This window comes from Sinocyclocheilus rhinocerous, unplaced genomic scaffold (assembly GCF_001515625.1).
Source record: "Sinocyclocheilus rhinocerous isolate Xijiao unplaced genomic scaffold, SAMN03320098_v1.1 scaffold348, whole genome shotgun sequence".
In the NCBI taxonomy this organism is placed as follows: Eukaryota; Metazoa; Chordata; class Actinopteri; order Cypriniformes; family Cyprinidae; genus Sinocyclocheilus; species Sinocyclocheilus rhinocerous.
Window position 1 is genome coordinate 359,423 of NW_015635025.1, and position 19,540 is coordinate 378,962.

At 41.4% G+C, this 19,540-nt stretch overlaps 1 protein-coding gene across 1 annotated transcript; it reads left to right on the forward strand.

Moving 5' to 3' along the window:
* The first annotated feature begins 1,029 nt into the window (after nt 1-1,029).
* On the forward strand, nt 1,030-5,137 carry LOC107746177 (uncharacterized). Its single transcript, XM_016560290.1, has 9 exons — nt 1,030-1,186; nt 1,372-2,844; nt 2,932-3,024; nt 3,112-3,216; nt 3,327-3,436; nt 3,533-3,724; nt 3,820-3,982; nt 4,133-4,298; nt 4,715-5,137. The coding sequence occupies exons 1-9, from the start codon at nt 1,030-1,032 to the stop codon at nt 4,914-4,916; spliced, it is 2,661 nt and encodes an 886-aa protein (XP_016415776.1). The 3' UTR covers nt 4,917-5,137.
* The last annotated feature ends 14,403 nt before the right edge of the window (nt 5,138-19,540 follow it).

A 19,540-nucleotide genomic window follows, 5' to 3' on the forward strand; every position in this document is an offset into this window, starting at 1 on the left:
TCTATAAACTTAAAGCATTCTTCACAAGCATCTCAACACTTCATTACAGATAAAGGATCTTCACTAGGTAAGTTTATTATTTCTGTAATTCTTTTCCATGTTATAAAAACCTAAGCAACATAAATATATAAAACAACACTAACATTTTATATTTTATATATATATATATATATATATATTGCCAAGTTGACATAAAAGTCTGCTCAAACTTACTGTTAGTTTATCCAGACAGCTGTCTGTCTATGTTGACTCCTGTCTGCTGGTGGTTTGAGAGGAAACAGATTAAATCTCTGCAGTTGTCACCTAACCACCACCTACACTCTAAAAAATGCTGGGTTAAATACAACCCAGTGCTGGGTTTGTCCCTATTTTACCCAGCGCTGGGTTGTATTTAACCCAGCATTTTTTAGAGTGTAGACTGTAATGTAATATTATCATTGTTCAGCTGAGAGTCTTCAGACATCTGTGTTAGAAAGGCGGTTTTAATGCCTAAAGGCTAAAACTGATCCATTCTGTGAAGAGCGTTTGGCTGCTGCTCAGCTGTTTGCTGAACCAGATACCTGTGCTGCTTACCGACGGAGGGGAGGGAGAATGTGAAACTAAACACACCCATGAATAGGCTGTTTAGTGCACACTCAAGATATGAGAAGTCTTTTGGCACATAGAATTATGAGGCACATTTTAACTCGGCTTTGACTGGTTCATTTTATGAAGGTGTTTAATGGTTCTTTATAATACATTAAATTAGTTTGTAGATATGTTTGTAGAAGTATGCATATAACCACCACTAAAAGTGCAGAATATTTTAGCATGCTGATTATCTGGCTGATATCCATCAGTAATAAGTAACTTTTATTAACCTAGTTATATCAACTAATTTAGGCTGATCAAATCTGGTAAACTTATAATTTTTTTGATTATGAGATGATTTGACTGATAAAAGTATTGTATAATCTTTACGGTCTATCATTATGTGCTATTTACCCAACTTAATCTTATCAGCAGAAAGCTACGTTTAAAGGGAAGTTCATGGCATCAGCAAGTGGCTTTCCGGCAAGTTTTTATGGAGAGCCGGGTGTGCTTGGGCTCCTGGCCAATGGCATCAGTGCTTTCCTTGTCCTACTGCAGAACTTCCATGGGGCCAGGACTGGTGTTCCTGCAGAGGGAGTGGAAAACATACTAGCAGGTCTTAGCAGATCATTGTGTTGTCATTTTAATTTAACAAACAAACTTGCAAGAATTATACCTTTATATGCTAATATCAGAAAACAATTGAAACCTATCTGCATTGTGCATTTATGCTAGTTCTGTTTAGCGCAGCACATCTACATCATGCATCCTTTTCTTTGCATCTTGTGTTAATTCATACAGGTGTTCATCTCATTCTAATTGGTGGAGTGTGTCAGCTAGTTGCAGGCTTGCTGTCTTTCCGAAAATATGACCATCTGAGTGGGACGTCCTTTGTAGGATACGCAGCACTGTGGGGCAGTTATGGGGCCACAAGAATTTTCCTAGGTGCCAACCAACAAAGTCCAAACCTGTTAAATGAATCAACATTGATAAATAGCACCATTCAAGATCTGTTCGCAGACACTAGTATTAACAAAACCGACATTCCAATGTTCATCAAAGAGTCTGCCATAGCTGGGCTGGTGCCTTACATTCTGCTTTCCTTTCTGCTGGCCTTCTGTTCAGCAACCGTAAACTACATCATGCCCTTTGTGTTTGGGGCCATCACCCTCACACTGATATTTGAGGCTGTGGGTCTGGTGGCAGGGTGGGCTCTGGTGGTTTCTGGGGTTCTGGAGCTCCTAATCCTGCTCTTTGCCATATATGGCTCATCAGCACTGCTAATCAAGGGACTGGCCCAACGCTACGTGCTAAAGGGTTTTGGAAACCCTCTCTTCAACGTACTGCTACTAGGAACCACCAACGCAAGTAGCTCCCAAAGCTTGGGCCAAGAGAAGAAGAAGAACACGAAATTTGCTGAACCTATGGCCTTGGGCTTCTTCTGCGACACAGTCTCGCCATTTATCTTCGCCTTCTATGCCTTTAACTACTTCCCGTCGGTCACAGTAGCTGCCATCTGGATAACCATAAATTCTGCTGCTCAGCTTCTATCTAGCTATTACGCATACCTGCGTCAAGACTGCTACCATGCAACCAAGTTTGGCCTGCACTGTGTGTTTTGGTTGGTGAAGACCTGGGAAGAGCATGTGGTGTCAGTAACCATCGGCCGGACCGAAGCTGGCGAAGTAAGGCACGCCATGGTTGGCAACTGGTTCTTCGTGTCTGCCGCCTTGGTTTTCTGCATCGCAAGTCTAAACAAAGACACTCTTGAGCTAGTTCACAACTCATTTTTTGTCCTGGTGACCATATCAACCATCTCCCAGATTCCCATTGAGAGGTACTACATCTTTTTTGGAGTGACCTGCTCTCTCTTCACTCTCCTGTCCTACTATGGCACCTTTGCACGCCTCATCAACACCATTGCCGAGAAGTCCTTGATCCCAGTTGGACCCCAGCCTGTCTCCACCGAATCCCTGCAGAAATATCTCAGTTACCTCAAGAGATCCAAAATGGATGAGTCTGAGGATAAAGGTGCACAGCTCCCTGATGCTTTATTTTATCTTTCCAATGGAGTGGCTGCACTCTCAGCCATCCATAGCATTCAGCCCGGCCTGGCCTTTTTCGACCTAACTGTGCCCTGGGTACTCATCCCAGGAGCAATCATCCAGGCCTACGTCAGTCGACTACAGGTACAAGGTGGCCAGAGATTTGGCTCTGTCATTCCCTCCTTTTATGTGGCTATTTGGGCAACCTGGAGCTGGTTTAGGTTTGCAGGTATGAAAATGAACTAATTCATAGATAGAATAAAAAAATACTTGGCTACAATTTTGGGTAGAAATCTAAGATCTATTTGTCCTGCAGGGCATCGTTTGCAAATATCCACAGAGTCAGCGAATGGATTTGCATCTGGGGCAATAGCATTCCTGGTCATTAATGCTTTCTTGATTCTAGTTGGTAGGTTTGTTTACAAATACATATCATAGACTCTCACAACTGACTCCTGCATTTTAAAGCATTGCGAATTGGACTGTTTCTTTACAGCGGCCTACAGCAATCTTGTTCTTTTGGCACTAACCACTGTCATGGAGGTCATCATAGTTTGTTTTCTCCTCTCTACTCTTGGACGACTGCCCTATCAGCTAGAAGGTACTGTACAAAAATACATTTTGTAAGAAAACGTATTGTGAAGATGAAGATGAAACTACATGAATAATGTGTAAAAGTTACCTCACACTTTCTTGAAACTCTTTCTTTAGTTGCCATGCTAGCAATTTTCGCCATCATATGTTTGTATGGCATGCTTGCATCCCTTGTGAACAGTATCTTCTCCGAGACCCTGATTCCAGTTGGACCTTCCCTTATCAAGGTATTAGTTCAATTATGACAAAATGCTTATGAAGTTTATGTTATTCATTCATAGTCAGAAAAAACGTCCTTGATTAATTGATCTGCGTTATCCAAGGACAAGAAAAAGAAGGAATCTGAGACCACATATCCATGTTTCATCGCTAATTCTCGGGAAACCAGCGGACTCCTTAAGATTGCCAAATCGTTGGAAAACAATGGAGTGTGTGGCATCCCTACAGATACTGTCTATGCTTTGGCTGCTTCATGCAAGAACCCCAGTGCAATCGAGAAGATCTACTCTATCAAAGTACATGCCTGCAGAAAAGCAACACAATATTCTCTTACAAATCATCAAACACCTGTGCTCTTGTCAACTGACCCACAAACTTTTCTCTCTGGTAGGACCGTCCTGCAGAGAAGCCAATTTGCATCTGTATCTCAAGTGTGGAGCAGCTTGTGGCCGCCAAACCTCCTTTCAGCCCTCTGCTCTGGGAGTTCATGAGAAATGTCTACCCCGGAGGCATTAGTTGCATTGTCCCGAAGGGCGAATGGCTCCTCAAACTCGGTATGGTTATTAACAGATACAACATTTTGTATTTGCGCCTAACTCTATTATCAAAAATGGGACATCACCAAACCAAAAGAAAACTTTACTGAGCAAAATCTGTGATTCTCAATCATTTCCAGTCATTTTCACTGCTTATATTGTTCGCAGGTGTGGGCCCTGCATATGACCGTGTGGGTACCAGAGATAGCATTATGATTAGAGTACCTGACCACACCGCTACTGCTCACCTGTGTGAATTCACTGGTCCATTGGCCATTACATCAGCCAATCCCAGTGGAGAAGCTGACAGTACCCACCATGATATGGTCATCAAGTAAGTTTATAAAGGCCCTAACAAGCACTAGATGCTAAGTACTGCAAGTGAATACGAACTCTGCCAAACAAATGCACTGTATCTGAAATTATTTATTGAGGGGTTTATAGGTTGAGATTTTACATAATCCAGGGTGTTCTGTTACCTTCAAAAAACTTGAACAAGAACAAACCACAACACTCTATTGTTAGGTGCACTGATTCATTCACTTAATTAAAGCAGAGTGCTCTGTAATTAAAGGTTTACCTCTTATGTTAAAGCATACCTCTTCTGAAGCCAACTTTATTATTAGGAAGGATGTGTTCTCTGCTTGTCTTGACATTTTATATTAAAACAATAACTAATTTGCAATACTAAACATCTTAGCTTTGGCAGCGAGCATAATCGAAGCATTGTTTTCTTTTGTCCTGAAACAGCCGTCTTGGTTACAAGATTGAGGGAGTCCTGTGTGATGGTGAATCTAATGAGTTGGTGGCATCGACTGTAGTGAACTGCCTCAAAATTGACGAAGGTAAGCTGATATCCCGAACAGCTGATATCCTGTTATCAATAGATATGCATTCCATTATTAATAATAACATTTTGTTCATTTTCAGGAACTATCAGCATTCTTCGTGAAGGTTGTGTGCCTGCATTGAAAGTGAGGCAGATTTTTGAACGAGTAAAAAGCAACATGTTGTAGGATTACTACCAACATCAGCTTTGACAGCACTTTTACTTGCTTTGTTTAATTTGAAGGATGTTTCACTTTGCATATGAAGAGAAAATTGAACTAACTTGACATGTATATAAAGCAATTTTGATATCACTTCACTGCATTATCAGTTTTGTGAGTATCACCATGGAAACATGTTAAAGTGAGCATTGTTGAAGCTCAGATTAAGTGAGCATTAGCTACATAAACCTGTTACTGTTGTGTTTTTGTAAATGTATTATATGTTTGCCAATGCTTTTGAAGGTTGAAAAGTGTTCTAATACTGAACTGTTATTTTTATTAATTTATTGCTATTTATGTACTCTTTCAGTGGATCATGCCTTTGTTGATCAAGAGTAAATATACTAAACAGAAGCACTTGGAAATCAATGAGCAATTCAACCAGAGTGAAAATGTATTTAAAAATGATCTTTGCAAAGTATGCTTGTATTTGTATTGTGAACTGAGAAACTGTATGCATGAGATTTCTTTTTTCAAATGTGCTTTATAACTGTCTAATAAAATACTGACACGAAGAGTTGTTTTGTCATGAAAATCAATGCTTATTGAGCTTATATTAAAATGCTTTCCCAAGCAAGCTATCAAGCTTTCATGCTATAGAACCAGTGAAGACATCAAATACAGAACATACAAGGAACAATATACAAAATAAACACAAAGAAAAATATTTAAGAATTTACTGAAAATATGCAATGCACTACATGCAGTAAATATACAGCAATATGTGCAGACCATATACGAACAAAAAAAGGAAACAATATATAAAAGTTTGCAGATGATGGTTGTATAAATACAGCAATCAAAATTATTCACCCCCCTTGACCTGCAAGACATTCTGCTGCCATGGATATGCCAATATGCCAATATGTTATGAAAACAATTCAACCAAAGAATCAGTAAAGTATTAAAGAAAGTTTATTAACAAACATTTGAGTGTAAAGTTGATGAAAAATGAACAAAAATAAAATAGGCTCTAAACATTCCAGTACAAACTTATTACATTTTGTGCAGAATCTTTTATTCTTTCTAACCTCCAATAAACATAGCTTCTAAGTGCTTAGACGCTTCTGAGACCTCTGGGACCTTGACCCACGATGACTGATAATCTTTGGTTTCATGGGCTAAATTTACGTCTGTGTTGCAGCTCAAGCTAGTTCGGTTTTCTTATAGAGTTTCCAAAGGCTTAATTGTGTTTTAACACAATTTGTAACCTACCATACAAATAAGTGACTTAAAAACAGCAATTTTGAATAGGGGTTGAATAATTATGACAGCTGTGTTATTAAAAAGTCCTATAAGTCAAAAATATTACATTATATGTTGACATTATCACTTTTATCAAACTAAACTGCTATAGATGCAAATTTAAAAAGCTCAGGATCTTCAGAAAAACGTACATATGAAAATTATTAAAATCTCTGATGTTATAACAATAATGTCTATGGCAAAAGCTCTTTTCAGTCGCTGCATTCTTTCCCTCATGATTATTTTCTTTTTTGCCTTTGCATTCCGCTGTAATAGTATGAAAAAGGACAACATATACAGCACATCTGTGGTCTGTTCTCCCAATTTAATTTACCATATATTCTATCAATAATTCACTGGAATGCATGAAGAATCTCTCGTTTTTCTTTTCAAATCCTCACGTCCCTTGGTTTTCACAGGTAAATGCAATTTATTATCTGTCAAAATGACGGAAATCACTTTGAAATAGTATCACGCAATGCTGAAGTTAATGAGCCTTTTTGATTAAGGCAACGTATGTTACATAATACAGATATATATTACTACAGTGATATTTGCTGTGGAAAGAATAGCGCTTTTGGGGTTATTCGTGGTCTGTTGAAAGTACCTTGTTTATGCTTTTACACTTTTAAATGTCATTCTAATGTATAAAATGCAATCATGATGTAATCTGACTGTAGAAAGAACTTACTTTAGAAACGGTCTAACACATAAATAGTTCCATATCAGTTCCTTTGCAAAAGTGTTTGCGCTAGAATTACACTTTACATACCTTTGAAAACTGATGAGATCGCATCAGAACTTTCTGTTACCCTGTAAGTTTTATGCAATCAATTTCCTTTTTCCTTACTAAACAAAGACAAAGTCATTCCAAAGCTCTTAGTCATTAAACAAAACAATACCTGCTCATGTGCAGCACCTGAAAGTGAAGTGTTTAGATGTTTGGTAACACTTTATTTCGATAGTCCACTTTAGACATTTTACTAACAGTAAGTAACTTTGCAACTACATGTCAACTAGCAGTCATTAGAGTATTAGTAGACTGTCTGCTTAATATCTTCTAACGCTTTATTTTGATGGGTCCACAACATACAACACACTGACTACGAGAAACTTATTCTACTAACCCTAAACCTACCCTCAGTCTACTCTGAGAGTTAGTAGACATGTAGATGCAAATTAATGAGAATTAGTTGACATGTAGTTGCAAAGTTACTTATAGTTAGTAGAATGTCTAAAGTGGACTATCGAAATAAAGTGTTACCTAAATCTCATACAGGTTTGGAATGACATGAGGTTGAATCAATTATGAACAGAATTTTCATTTTTGGGTGAACTATCACTATTTTTAGGAGCAGAGCATTAAAGATGCTAAAACACCTATTGTTTTTCTTAGTGTTCTTTTTATCATTGTATTTGTTGTTGTTGTTTTTCTTCTTCTTAGTGGGGCTTGCTGATACAACATACTGACTATCAGAAACTTTGCAAGTATATGTCAACTGATTCTACTAACCCTAAACCTACCCTGTCTACTCTGAGAGTTAGTAGACATGTAGTTTCAAATTAATGAGAATGAGTTGACATGTAGTTGACATGTAGTTACAAAGTTACTTATAGTTAGTAGAATGTCTAAAGTGGACTATCGAAATAAAGTGTAACCAGATGTTTTACATGTTTTCATATGTCAGACATTCACTCCCATATCCTTCATTATCCTCTCTGTTTTAAAATCATTTTTAAAGCATTTCTAAGCAATAATAACAAATAAAGACACAGACAATGCAACTAATAGGAAAATAATTACCCTTACACAATATAAGTAATTTTTTTAAGTAAGCTTAAGCAAAGTTCAAATATATTTTAAGTATACTTGTATACTTAAGTATACCAATATCAATGTACTAGAAGTATACCTGTAAGTGTACTATTTCAATGCTACATAGGACTAAATTTATAAAGTGTACTTTTAAGTATACATTATGTAACAGTAGTAAACCTTAGTAAACAGTAGTGAAATAAGTATATAAAGTATATTTCTGAGAAGTACATAAACTGAAAGTATACTTTCTTATTGTTAGTTTAAAACAGGGGGGCCCAACCCTGTTCCTGGAGATCTACCGTCCTGCAGAGTTCAGCTCCAACAGAAGTATACTAATAATACACTTGAATAAACTTCTTTTTTGTAAGGGGAGTTTTGACTCCACACACCTAAACGTGTGTTTGATTAATTGGTTCTCATTTTTAGATTCACTTTAAACCACTTTCATGCCACTGACAAAATATCGTAGAGGACCATTATGTATTACTATGATAGATATCCAGAACTTAATTTTCTAAATAGTCCATCATTTACCTCTCAGCACGTTCTATTCCAGTCATCTTCATTCTTTAACTAGTGATGTTTTTTCTACCGTTCTCACTGATTAAAACATAATTAGTTATTTGAAGTTGAGTCAGAGTTATAAACAAATTATAAACAGGTGGAAAATAGCGTGCTGCAAGCTCCGTCTTGATCCTGTCAATAATTAATGTGATTTTCTCAATGATTAAAACATGCAGGTGTATCGAAAGGAAAATATTGGTTTATACTTTATTTTAAGGTTGAAGTGTAAATAATTAAACAACATGTAGTCACTGTAGGGTTATTTTTTTAAACAATCCTAATAATTCATGTATGTTGAAGTTGACTGTTTGTTAATTTAGGGTATTGTAATGCGGCAGACCACTTCGACTTCAAATGCTACTCAAATACACTGATATTGTTCATATCAGATTCTGTCCAGAAATGTGTGCGCTACAATTATGTGTCACGTAAAAGATCATGTTGAAATGCTCCATTTGAGTGTTTTATCCAGTCTATTTCCTTCTTCCTCACTAAGAATGGAAAGATTTCAAAGCTCTGGGTCATCAAACAAGACAATACCTACTGTAATCTGAAAGTATGATGATCCATTTTTATGAAATGTCAGCTGTTTTTCCAGAGTGAAGTGTGATTCATGATATTACCATGCCACAGTGGCACAATGTCCAAAAGCATCATATTGCCATACTATATCTAGCCTTTTTGTATCATTTACCTCTTACTGTACTAATCATGCATGCTTCATTCCATTTTAATAGAGACTTCACTCATTGATTATTTAATTTGAATTTGAATCAGATTCTACCTATCATAACTTCATAATTGATTGGAGCTTTTTTTTAGCATTACAACTACAACTTCTGCCACTTTCAGAAAGTCCCATCCGTGGGATTTCCAGCCAAATATACTTTTGTTAATGGTTCTCAATCCTTTCAGACTAAATAAAAGCAAAGTATGCTATTTCAATAGATGTGTTTGATGCTTGAAGGAAAGTTGCCAATTGAGAAATTGCTCATCCTGCATAGCACACAATATGGGCTGAGTCACCAATATCTGTGAGGTTAAAAATAAGAATGAAGGCAAGGCATGTACCATCCATCCAGGTTTCATGCGGCTGTAAACAGGATGCCCTGAGATGTCCTGCCAGCTGCGTGACACATCATGACACAGTCTGAGAATTCAAAGAGCAGGTTGTGCCCATCGTAGACGGGCAGGCAAATAAAATAAACTGACAGGGCAGGGTCATTGGTTCACCTGCCCAAATAAGCACACAAAAACACATTCATATTGCCTGACACACCCGTTCCGATTTCCTGGAAAGAAACCCCTTCTTGTAATAGAAACTTTTGGAAGCCATGCCTATTGCGGCTGTCATTTGGCTTCTTCACATATTAGCCTGTAGGAAACAATAGGCCTTTGAGTGTCCATTTAATGTTTAACTTGAAAAAGTCCCCCGTTTGTACTTCCTTTAGCTTAAATCAGACTCAGGTTTATTTGTATCAGTAAACCTGTAAATGAGAACAAAGCAAGTAGAAAAATCTATAAGCCGACAAGACGTCTAGTTGTTGCTACCATTTGTCTATAATTAACTTCACTGCTTCCTCGTTTTCCCTAAGCTGTTTGAGAAATCTAAAAATAAGAATCCGAAACCCACAATAGTAAATGAAAAAGAAAAATATTTCCTTCCAGAAATATAGCCTAAATAAAGCCAGATGAAATTCTTCTGTAACACTTTATTTTCAGAACCAATTCTCACTATAGTTGCTTATTAGCATGCATGCTGGCTGTTTATTAGTACTTATAAAGCACATATTAATGCCTTATTCTGCATGACCATATTTTAGAACCCTTGATCCAACCACATACCTAAACTTAACAACTACCTAACTAACTATTAATAAGCAGCACATTAGGAGTTTATTGAGGCAAAAGTCAGAGTTAATAGTTAATAGTGACAATTGGTTCCCAAACTAAAGTGTGTCCAATTCTTCTTGCATGCTTGAAACAACATGCAAATCGGTTTTATAGCAATGTTTTGTCAAGGAATTGAAGTTGCTTCATGCCACTCACTGTTTTAGCTTGAAATTAAGGTGCCAATTTGGAAAGTGGCATTGTAGTCATAAATCAAATTTTTTTTTCTTTGTTTTATTTCTCTTTTTACTTTATTTATTTATTTACTTATTTCAGAGAGTCTGTCTTTGGAATAAAACTATTTCAAATACACGTTAACACAGGTTGTATGAATGAACATAAATGAATGTTCATTTAGTTTGTCTCCCTCATCAAACACACCTGATTCAACTCATCAGCTCAATAGTATGTGAGAGTTAATGTTCAGTATCATGAACAAAAATGAATTAACAATGATCAATAAATCGAAAACAGCATTAACCATTGAATAATCACTGATAATTGTTATATAATCATGCATGTCATTTTCTCTGATGGACTGTCATTTCTTTGGAATCTGCTTACTTTTATCTGCTTGCACCCAGGAAGACCCATAGTTTCCCTTGCATGACATTTCCACGTTCTTACAGACAATTGTAATTCCATGATCAGTTTTCATTCATTTGCAACTTTTCATTGTTGTGCTTCAGTGCTGAGAAATCAAATAATTTTACTAAAAGTGAAGGAAGAAATCCTAAAGTCCCCAAATAAAACAACACCTGCTTCTTATGTTTTATGTGAAAGCATGACGTGTCCGGTTTAACAGAGCAAACATAATGATCAAACCTTGACTGCATTTGCTTCCTTCTTCACTGCTGATTAATTAATTTGAAGCAAAGCACAGATGATAATTGGTTGTTTATTATTATACAGCTCTGTAAAAAATTAAGAGACCTACAAGCCACAGTGTTCCGCACCCACTGTTAAATTTGGTTATCTGGGGTGCTTCAGCAAGGCTGGAATCGGGCACATTTGTCTTTGTGAAGGGCGCATGAATCAAGCCATGTACAAGGTTGTCCTGGAAGAAAACTTGCTTCCTTCTGCTCTGACAATGCTCCCGGGTTTTTTTTCCAGGAGGACAATGCCCCATGCCACACAGCCAGGTCAATAAAAGTGTGGATGGAGCAGCACCAGATCAAGACCCTGTCATGGCCAGCCCAATCTCCAGACCTGAACCCCATTGAAAACCACTGGAATGTGATCAAGAGAAAGATGGATGGTCACAAGAAATCAAACAAAGCCAAGCTTTGGAAATCAGGGTTATTCCTTATTCTTGAATTTGGAATTCAAGGAAATCAGGGTTATTCCACCAAATATTGATTTCTGAACTCTTCCTAAGTTAAAACATTAGTATTTTGTTGTTTAAAAATGAATATGAACTTGTTTTCTTTGCATTATTTGTGGTCTGAAAACACAGCATATTTTTTCTTATTTTGACCAGTTGTCATTTTCTGAAAATAATTGCTCTAAATTACAATGTTTTTTTGGGAGGGGGGGGATTTGAGAGAAATGTTGTCAGTAGTTTATAGAATAAAACAAAAATGTTCAGTTTACTCAAACACATACCTATTCTCAATTTTTTTAAAGGAAAAACAGAGTGGAAAACACACATGGTCAAGATATTGTACCTTGTTTAAGTAATTTATAAAATACAAAACCAATTCAGATACTATCAGTATAAAATCACATGTGATTCAACATTACTTGCTTTCATTGCCAATAATAGTAAACTTTCATTTGATTTAAAGCAATTCTTCAAAGTTTAAGAGCAAAAATGTTGACCAGTAAGTGGCTCTTGTAAACGTATATGGTTCCCTTTCAGTCGGTCACTATGAGTCACATTGTGACCGATGAATTGGGATCTCGCTTCGAGAGACCAATCTACTCCGAGTGTAAACTAAACGAGCCAATGGACATTGACATGCGATGATTGCATCCAGCTGCCACTGATCACAGCGTGAGCATAAAAAGGTAGCAGGTGCAACGCATGCCAGCTTTTCGCTTCGAAGCAGAGCGATCACATCGTGATGCTGTCGATACCTGGCATCGGTGATGGTCACGGTCGCTGCCTCACGTGTCTGGGCATTAAGCATGCTGAGGTGGCGTTCGTGGATGAGTCATGTTCTCATTGCGGGAAGATGACCATCTCAGAGTTGCGGGCCAAGCTCCTTTACCTCAAAAGGGGCGGAGCTCCGTTGCCTCTGCCTCAATCTAGTTCTTGTCATGGCAGCAGTCAGGCGGGGACTACTTCAGGCAGTAGCACGGGCGGTCTGAGGGTAACAGTGATGGCAAACCCTCCAGGGAACCAACCCTCGCAAGAGAAAGATGGATGGTCACAAGAAATCAAACAAAGCCAAGCTTTGGAAATCAGGGTTATTCCTTATTCTTGAATTTGGAATTCAAGGAAATCAGGGTTATTCCACCAAATATTGATTTCTGAACTCTTCCTAAGTTAAAACATTAGTATTTTGTTGTTTAAAAATGAATATGAACTTGTTTTCTTTGCATTATTTGTGGTCTGAAAACACAGCATATTTTTTCTTATTTTGACCAGTTGTCATTTTCTGAAAATAATTGCTCTAAATTACAATGTTTTTTTGGGAGGGGGGGGATTTGAGAGAAATGTTGTCAGTAGTTTATAGAATAAAACAAAAATGTTCAGTTTACTCAAACACATACCTATTCTCAATTTTTTTAAAGGAAAAACAGAGTGGAAAACACACATGGTCAAGATATTGTACCTTGTTTAAGTAATTTATAAAATACAAAACCAATTCAGATACTATCAGTATAAAATCACATGTGATTCAACATTACTTGCTTTCATTGCCAATAATAGTAAACTTTCATTTGATTTAAAGCAATTCTTCAAAGTTTAAGAGCAAAAATGTTGACCAGTAAGTGGCTCTTGTAAACATATATGGTTCCCTTTCAGTCGGTCACTACGAGTCACATTGTGACCGATGAATTGGGATCTCGCTTCGAGAGACCAATCTACTCCGAGTGTAAACTAAACGAGCCAATGGACATTGACATGCGATGATTGCATCCAGCTGCCACTGATCACAGCGTGAGCATAAAAAGGTAGCAGGTGCAACGCATGCCAGCTTTTCGCTTCGAAGCAGAGCGATCACATCGTGATGCTGTCGATACCTGGCATCGGTGATGGTCACGGTCGCTGCCTCACGTGTCTGGGCATTAAGCATGCTGAGGTGGCGTTCGTGGATGAGTCATGTTCTCATTGCGGGAAGATGACCATCTCAGAGTTGCGGGCCAAGCTCCTTTACCTCAAAAGGGGCGGAGCTCCGTTGCCTCTGCCTCAATCTAGTTCTTGTCATGGCAGCAGTCAGGCGGGGACTACTTCAGGCAGTAGCACGGGCGGTCTGAGGGTAACAGTGATGGCAAACCCTCCAGGGAACCAACCCTCGGGGGACCATCGCTCCTCTTCCACTCGGCAACCAGTTGAGCTGCCAAAGGAACTTGTTGGGCCCTCTACAAGGAGCGTACCAGCAGTATCCTTCGGCGCTCCTCCCGACAATTGGATGTCGATCGCTGCATCGGAGGGTGAGCCGGAGCTTTCTGGAGAGGAAGATTTGGCTGCGCTGCTGCCCTCCGGGATTGTAGCAATGCCTGAATCGATCCGGAAATGACGGCTATGCTTTCCCGGGCTGCCGTGAGGGTAGGGCTCCAGTGGAGACCTCCACCGTGTCCCGAGCCCTCAACGTTGGACGATTGATTCTTCGGGGTGGCCCGCGCTGGTCCTCAGTGCCCCGCCCCGGTGCCATTCTTCTCGGAGGTGCATGAGGGGGCTTACCAGGTCGTGGAAGGCACCTTTTTCTGCCGGAAACCGACCTGCTGACTCCTCATTCCTCACCACTCTCGACAGGGGTGCAGTTAGAGGGTATACAGAGGTCCCCCCAGTGGAGCGGTCAGTTGCGATGCAATTATGGCCTAATACCGCCTCCACCCGGCAGGGCAAACCGTGCCTCCCCTCCCAGGTCTGTAGGTACTTGTCTGGTCTGTCCGGCGATGCTTATGTGGCCTGTGGAGAAGCTGCCTCCGCCTTACACGCTACGGCGTTACTGCAGGTTCTTCAGGCTAAAGCACTGAGGGACCTGCACGAGGGTGGTCACGATCTGGATGTTCTGAAAGAGCTCCGAACCGCAACTGACCTTGCGCTCCGAGCGACGAAGGTCACTGCGAGTTCTCTGGGTAGTGCGATGTCCACACTTGCGGTCCAGGAGCATCAGCTCTGGCTGTATCTGGTCAACATGAGGGACACCGACAAGTTTGGTTCCTCAAGGTCCCTGTGTCCCAGACCAGCCTCTTCGACGACGCAGTCGAGAACATGGCCCAGCAGTTCTCGGCTGCACAGGAGCAGACTGAGGCGATCCGACATGTCCTGCCCCGGTGGGCAGCTGCTGTCTCCACCCATCCGCCGACCTCAGCACCCCAGACTGCTCGTCGCCGAGGGCGGACCCTGTGTCCACCCCCGCTCCCGCGCCGCATCCGTAGGAGCCTCAAGCAAACAGCGACATGGAGCTGGGTGTAGGCAGGCTGCCCCGCCCGTCCAAGTCCCCGTCAAACCTGGCGGTGAGCGGAAGAGCAAGAGGCCCCGGGACGGGCGACCCAGAGACGGAGGGAACTGCTCTTTGGGGGATGGTGAATGCACCTCTCCCTCCCCCGTAGGAGGGCCGGGTGGAGAAACTGGTTTCCAAAAATCTCGACAAGAGAGCAGTTTTCTCTGTATCTGGGTCCCAAGAGGGCATGGAGAGCCGTAGACGGACCACACTCATCCTCCTCTTTCACCAGGAGTCAGCAGGCAGCAGCGGGCAGTTTGAGAGCGTCATCAAAGGCCCTACTCACACACCCTCTGCCAAACCGTGGAACCAGATAAGCGGTGCACTGCACACTCAGACCCCTCTTCGGTCCGCCCATGGACCGGGTCCCTGAGTTCCACCTCGCTGCCCCACTGCGGGTACGTCGGTGTTCCCGCTGGTCCAGCTTGTACGGTGTCTGGCTACCCAAACCGTCTCGCTGCCTCCCCGAGATTGGTATGCAGCGATCGACCTGAAGGGGTACTTTCATGTATCTTTCCACACCACAGACCATTGCTGCGGTTTCTCGTTTGAAGGACGAGCATATCAGTACAAGGTCCTGCCATTCGGGCTGTCCCTGTCGCCCCATGTCTTCACTAAAGTTGCGGAGGCAGCCCTTGTTCCCCTGAGAGAGCAGGGCAGTCGCATTCTCAACTACCTCAACGACTGGCTCATACTGGCTCAGTCTCAGGATCAGTTGTGCGAACACAGGGACTTGGTGCTCTTGCACCTCAGCCAGTTGGGCCTTCAGGTCAACTGGGAAAAGAGCAAACTCTCCTCGATGCAGAGGATCTCTTTTTTCGGTATGGAGTTGAATTCGGTCGAACAGACAGCACGCCTCACGCAGGAACATGCACAGGTGTTGAACTGCCTGAATATGTTCAAGAGCAGGACGGCGGTCCCACTGAAACTGTTTCAGAGGCTCCTGGGGCATATGGCAGTCACGCCGCTGGGGCTGGTTCATATGAGACCGCTTCAACACTGGCTCCATGGGTGTGGCAACGCGGCACTCACCGGGTCCAAGTCACACCGGCCTGCCGCCAAACCTTCACCCCGTGGTCAGACCTTGCGTTTCTCCGGGCAGGAGTGCCCCTAGAGCAGGTCTCCATGCATGCTGTGGTTCACAAGGATGCCTCTGCCACCAGCTGGGGGGCAACGTACGACAGGCTTGCAGTGTCGGGGGTTTGGATGGGCCCCCAACTGCACTGGCACATCAACTGCCTCGAGTTGTTAGCAGTATGCCTTGCCTTGAACCGTCTCAGAGGGCGCTTACGAGGCAAGCACATGCTGGTCCGCATGGACAACACTGCAACCGTTGCGTACATCAAACGACAAGGTGGTCTACGCTCCCTTCGCATGTCGCAACTTGCCCGTCACCTCCTCCTCTGGAGTCAGAAGTTTGACACCATCACTTCGACGGGAGCACTGTCTACGAGACACGCTTACGCCTTGAAGTGGGACCTGTTCGTCGAGGGGTGTTCTTCTTGCCGAGATGCCCGATCAGGGTCATGATTTCCTTTTTGCAGCAAGGATTGTAGCGAAGGCTGTCTCCCTTCACCCTTAAAGTCTATGTAGGTAAAGGTAATCCTGAGGCCCCAGCCCGGCTATGTGCCCAAGGTTCCCACTACTCACTTCAGGGATCAGGTGGTGAGCCTGCAAGCGCTGCCCCCGGAGGAGGCAGACCCAGCCCTAGCTTTGCTTTGTAGCTGCAGGCCGGGCGACCCCCAACATGTTCACTAGGTTCTATAGCCTTTGTGTTGAACCGGTATCCTCCTGTGTTCTCACCTCAAACGGGTAGAGGCACTGAGAGGCCCCAGTTTAGTGTCAGCTTGCTAAAACCACTTCAGAGAGTCCGTACTGTAGACCCTGTCGAGCTCCTCCATCCCCTCGGCAGCCAGACATGGCGCAACGTCTGGCACCAGGCCCTCACTCGATGAAGCCGTGAGAACTGGTAGAGGGCTGGGTTCCATATGTAGAGACCTAAGTGGATCCCATATGTGTAAAGTCAACGGTATAGCCTCAGAGCCCGTGTTTCCCCGGCAGACTTCTGCCATTTCCAAGAGCGTTATAATCACCTCTAATCTTCCATATGCACCTAACGGTTGTTCATATGTGTAAGTGCTTTCGAAACCTCCTTTGGGAAGGATGGGGCTTCCGCAACGTTCCTGTTCCAAGTGGAATGGGTACGTTTTCCCAGTGTTATCCAATCTCACTGAGTGGGTAGTGCTATGACAACGGTGACTGGTCTTCTTGTTGGGATCCCCGGCCTACACCAAAAAGGGGGCGCAGGAGTTTACACGTTTACACGTTTAGTTTTCACTTGAAGTAGATTGGTCTCTCGAACCGAGATCCCAATTCGTCTGTCACGACATGATGTCTCCGTTCCCTCCTTCAGGGAACGAGGGTTACATACATAACGGAGACGTTCTCTTATGGCATTTTGTCTTAGTCTCAGTTATTTATTTTAACATGGCAAAGCATCACCAACCTACAACCTCACGTCCTGAGGTCTTTGGCATTAAAATATTTAGTGTGTTACAGGAAAACAGTTTGCATTATTAACAATTAAGAAATCGTGACAAGCTTCATCTGAACATGATCTGACCCAAAATTGGGAAGGATTGAATGAACGCTGGAGGATGAGATTGCCTATAAACCCACAAGAAGTCTAGTTGTTACTAATTTACTAACACTATGGGCCCTATTTTAACGATCTAAGCGCATGCTCTGAAGCGTATGGTGCAATTGCGCTTAGGGCGTGTCCGAATCCACTTTTGCTAGTTTAAGGATGGGAAAATTGCTCGGCGCTCCCGGCGCATGGTCTAAAAGGGTTGTCCCTATTCTATTAATGAGTAATGGGTGTGTTTTGGGCGTAATGTGCCATAAACCAGTCAGAGTCTCATCGCCCATTCCTTTTAAAAGCCAGTTGCGCTCGTGCCATGGCGGATTCGCTATTTACATGGCAGAATGCATGCGGAAAAACGGTACGCTTCTCTAGTGAGGGAACGGATCTGTTCGTGTACATAATTCTGATACATGCAGAGACTATCCATTATGACATGTAGACATTTTTATATTTATGTACACAATAATAAACTTTTACATTTTAATCCTTAAATGTTTCATTTTTAAAAATATTTGTGTGCTGCTGCGTGTCCCTGTGTGTGTAATAAGCAAAGTGTACACGCGTTGTGCACCCACCTATAGGCGCATATTACTAATGTGCTTTTTAAATAACAAAAAAAAAATATTGCGCCAGACTTTAGACCAGGTTTTTGTTGGTCAATGGCGCACTCTATTTCAGTTGCTTCAAAATAGCAACGCGCCAGCAATGCGCCTGAACACACCTCGTTTTCAGACCAGCACGCCCATGGGCGCACAAATGGGCGCTAATGCATTTGCTATTTAAACAACGTGGCGCAGGACGTGAAAATGACAACTGCGTCGGGCTGAAACTAGCAAAAAACACGTGCGTCGCGCCTGGCGCCGCATTGCGCCAGATGTATGATAGGGCCCTATTTCCTTTTCATCTTCCCTAAGCTGTTTGAGAATCTTGAAACAACCCGAAACCCATGATAGTTTGGGCACAAATATTATAAAGCCTGATTAAATTCTTCTTGCATGGTTGAAACGACATGCAAACCAGTTTTATAACAATGTTTCGTCAAGGAATTGTAGTAGCTTGATGCCACTCACTTTTTCAGCTTGAAATTAAAGTGACAATTTGGTAAGTGGCATTTTAGTCATAAATCAATCATTTTTTTTCTTTGTTTTACTCTTTTTACTTTATTTATTTACTTACCTATTTCTTGCCTATGTCTTTTGAATAAAACTATTTCAAATACATGTTAGCACAGGTTGTATGAAAGAACATAAATGAATGTTCATTTAGTTTGTCTCCCTCATCAAACACACCTGATTCAACTCATCAGCTCAATAGTATGTGAGAGTTAATGTACAGTATCATGAACAAAAATGAATTAACAATGATCAATAAATCGAAAATAGCGTTAAGCGTTGAATAATCACTGATTTTATGTAACTGTTATATTTTCATGCATGTCATTTTCTCTGATGGACTGTCATTTCTTTGGAATCTGCTTACTTTTAGTTTCCCTTGCATGACATTTCCACATTCTTACAGACAATTGTAATTACATGATCAGTTTTCATTCATTTGCAACTTTTCATTGTTGTGCTTCAGTGCTGAGAAATCAAATCATTTTACTAAAAGTGAAGGAAGTAAATGAAAGGAAGGAAGAAATCCTAAAGTCCCCAAATAAAACAACACCTGCTTCATGTGTTTTATGTGAAAGCATGACGTGTCCGGTTTAACGGAGCAAACATAATGATCAAACCTTGACTGCATTTG

Excerpts from the sequence above, each read along its gene's own strand:
- LOC107746177 (XM_016560290.1), top strand. The coding sequence starts at position 1,030 with ATGGCATCAGCAAGTGGCTTTCCGGCAAGTTTTTATGGAGAGCCGGGT. Across the intron at positions 3,025-3,111 it reads TGCTTTCTTGATTCTAGTTG|CGGCCTACAGCAATCTTGTT; the intron begins GTAGGTTTGTTT and ends GTTTCTTTACAG. Across the intron at positions 3,725-3,819 it reads AGAAGATCTACTCTATCAAA|GACCGTCCTGCAGAGAAGCC; the intron begins GTACATGCCTGC and ends TCTCTCTGGTAG.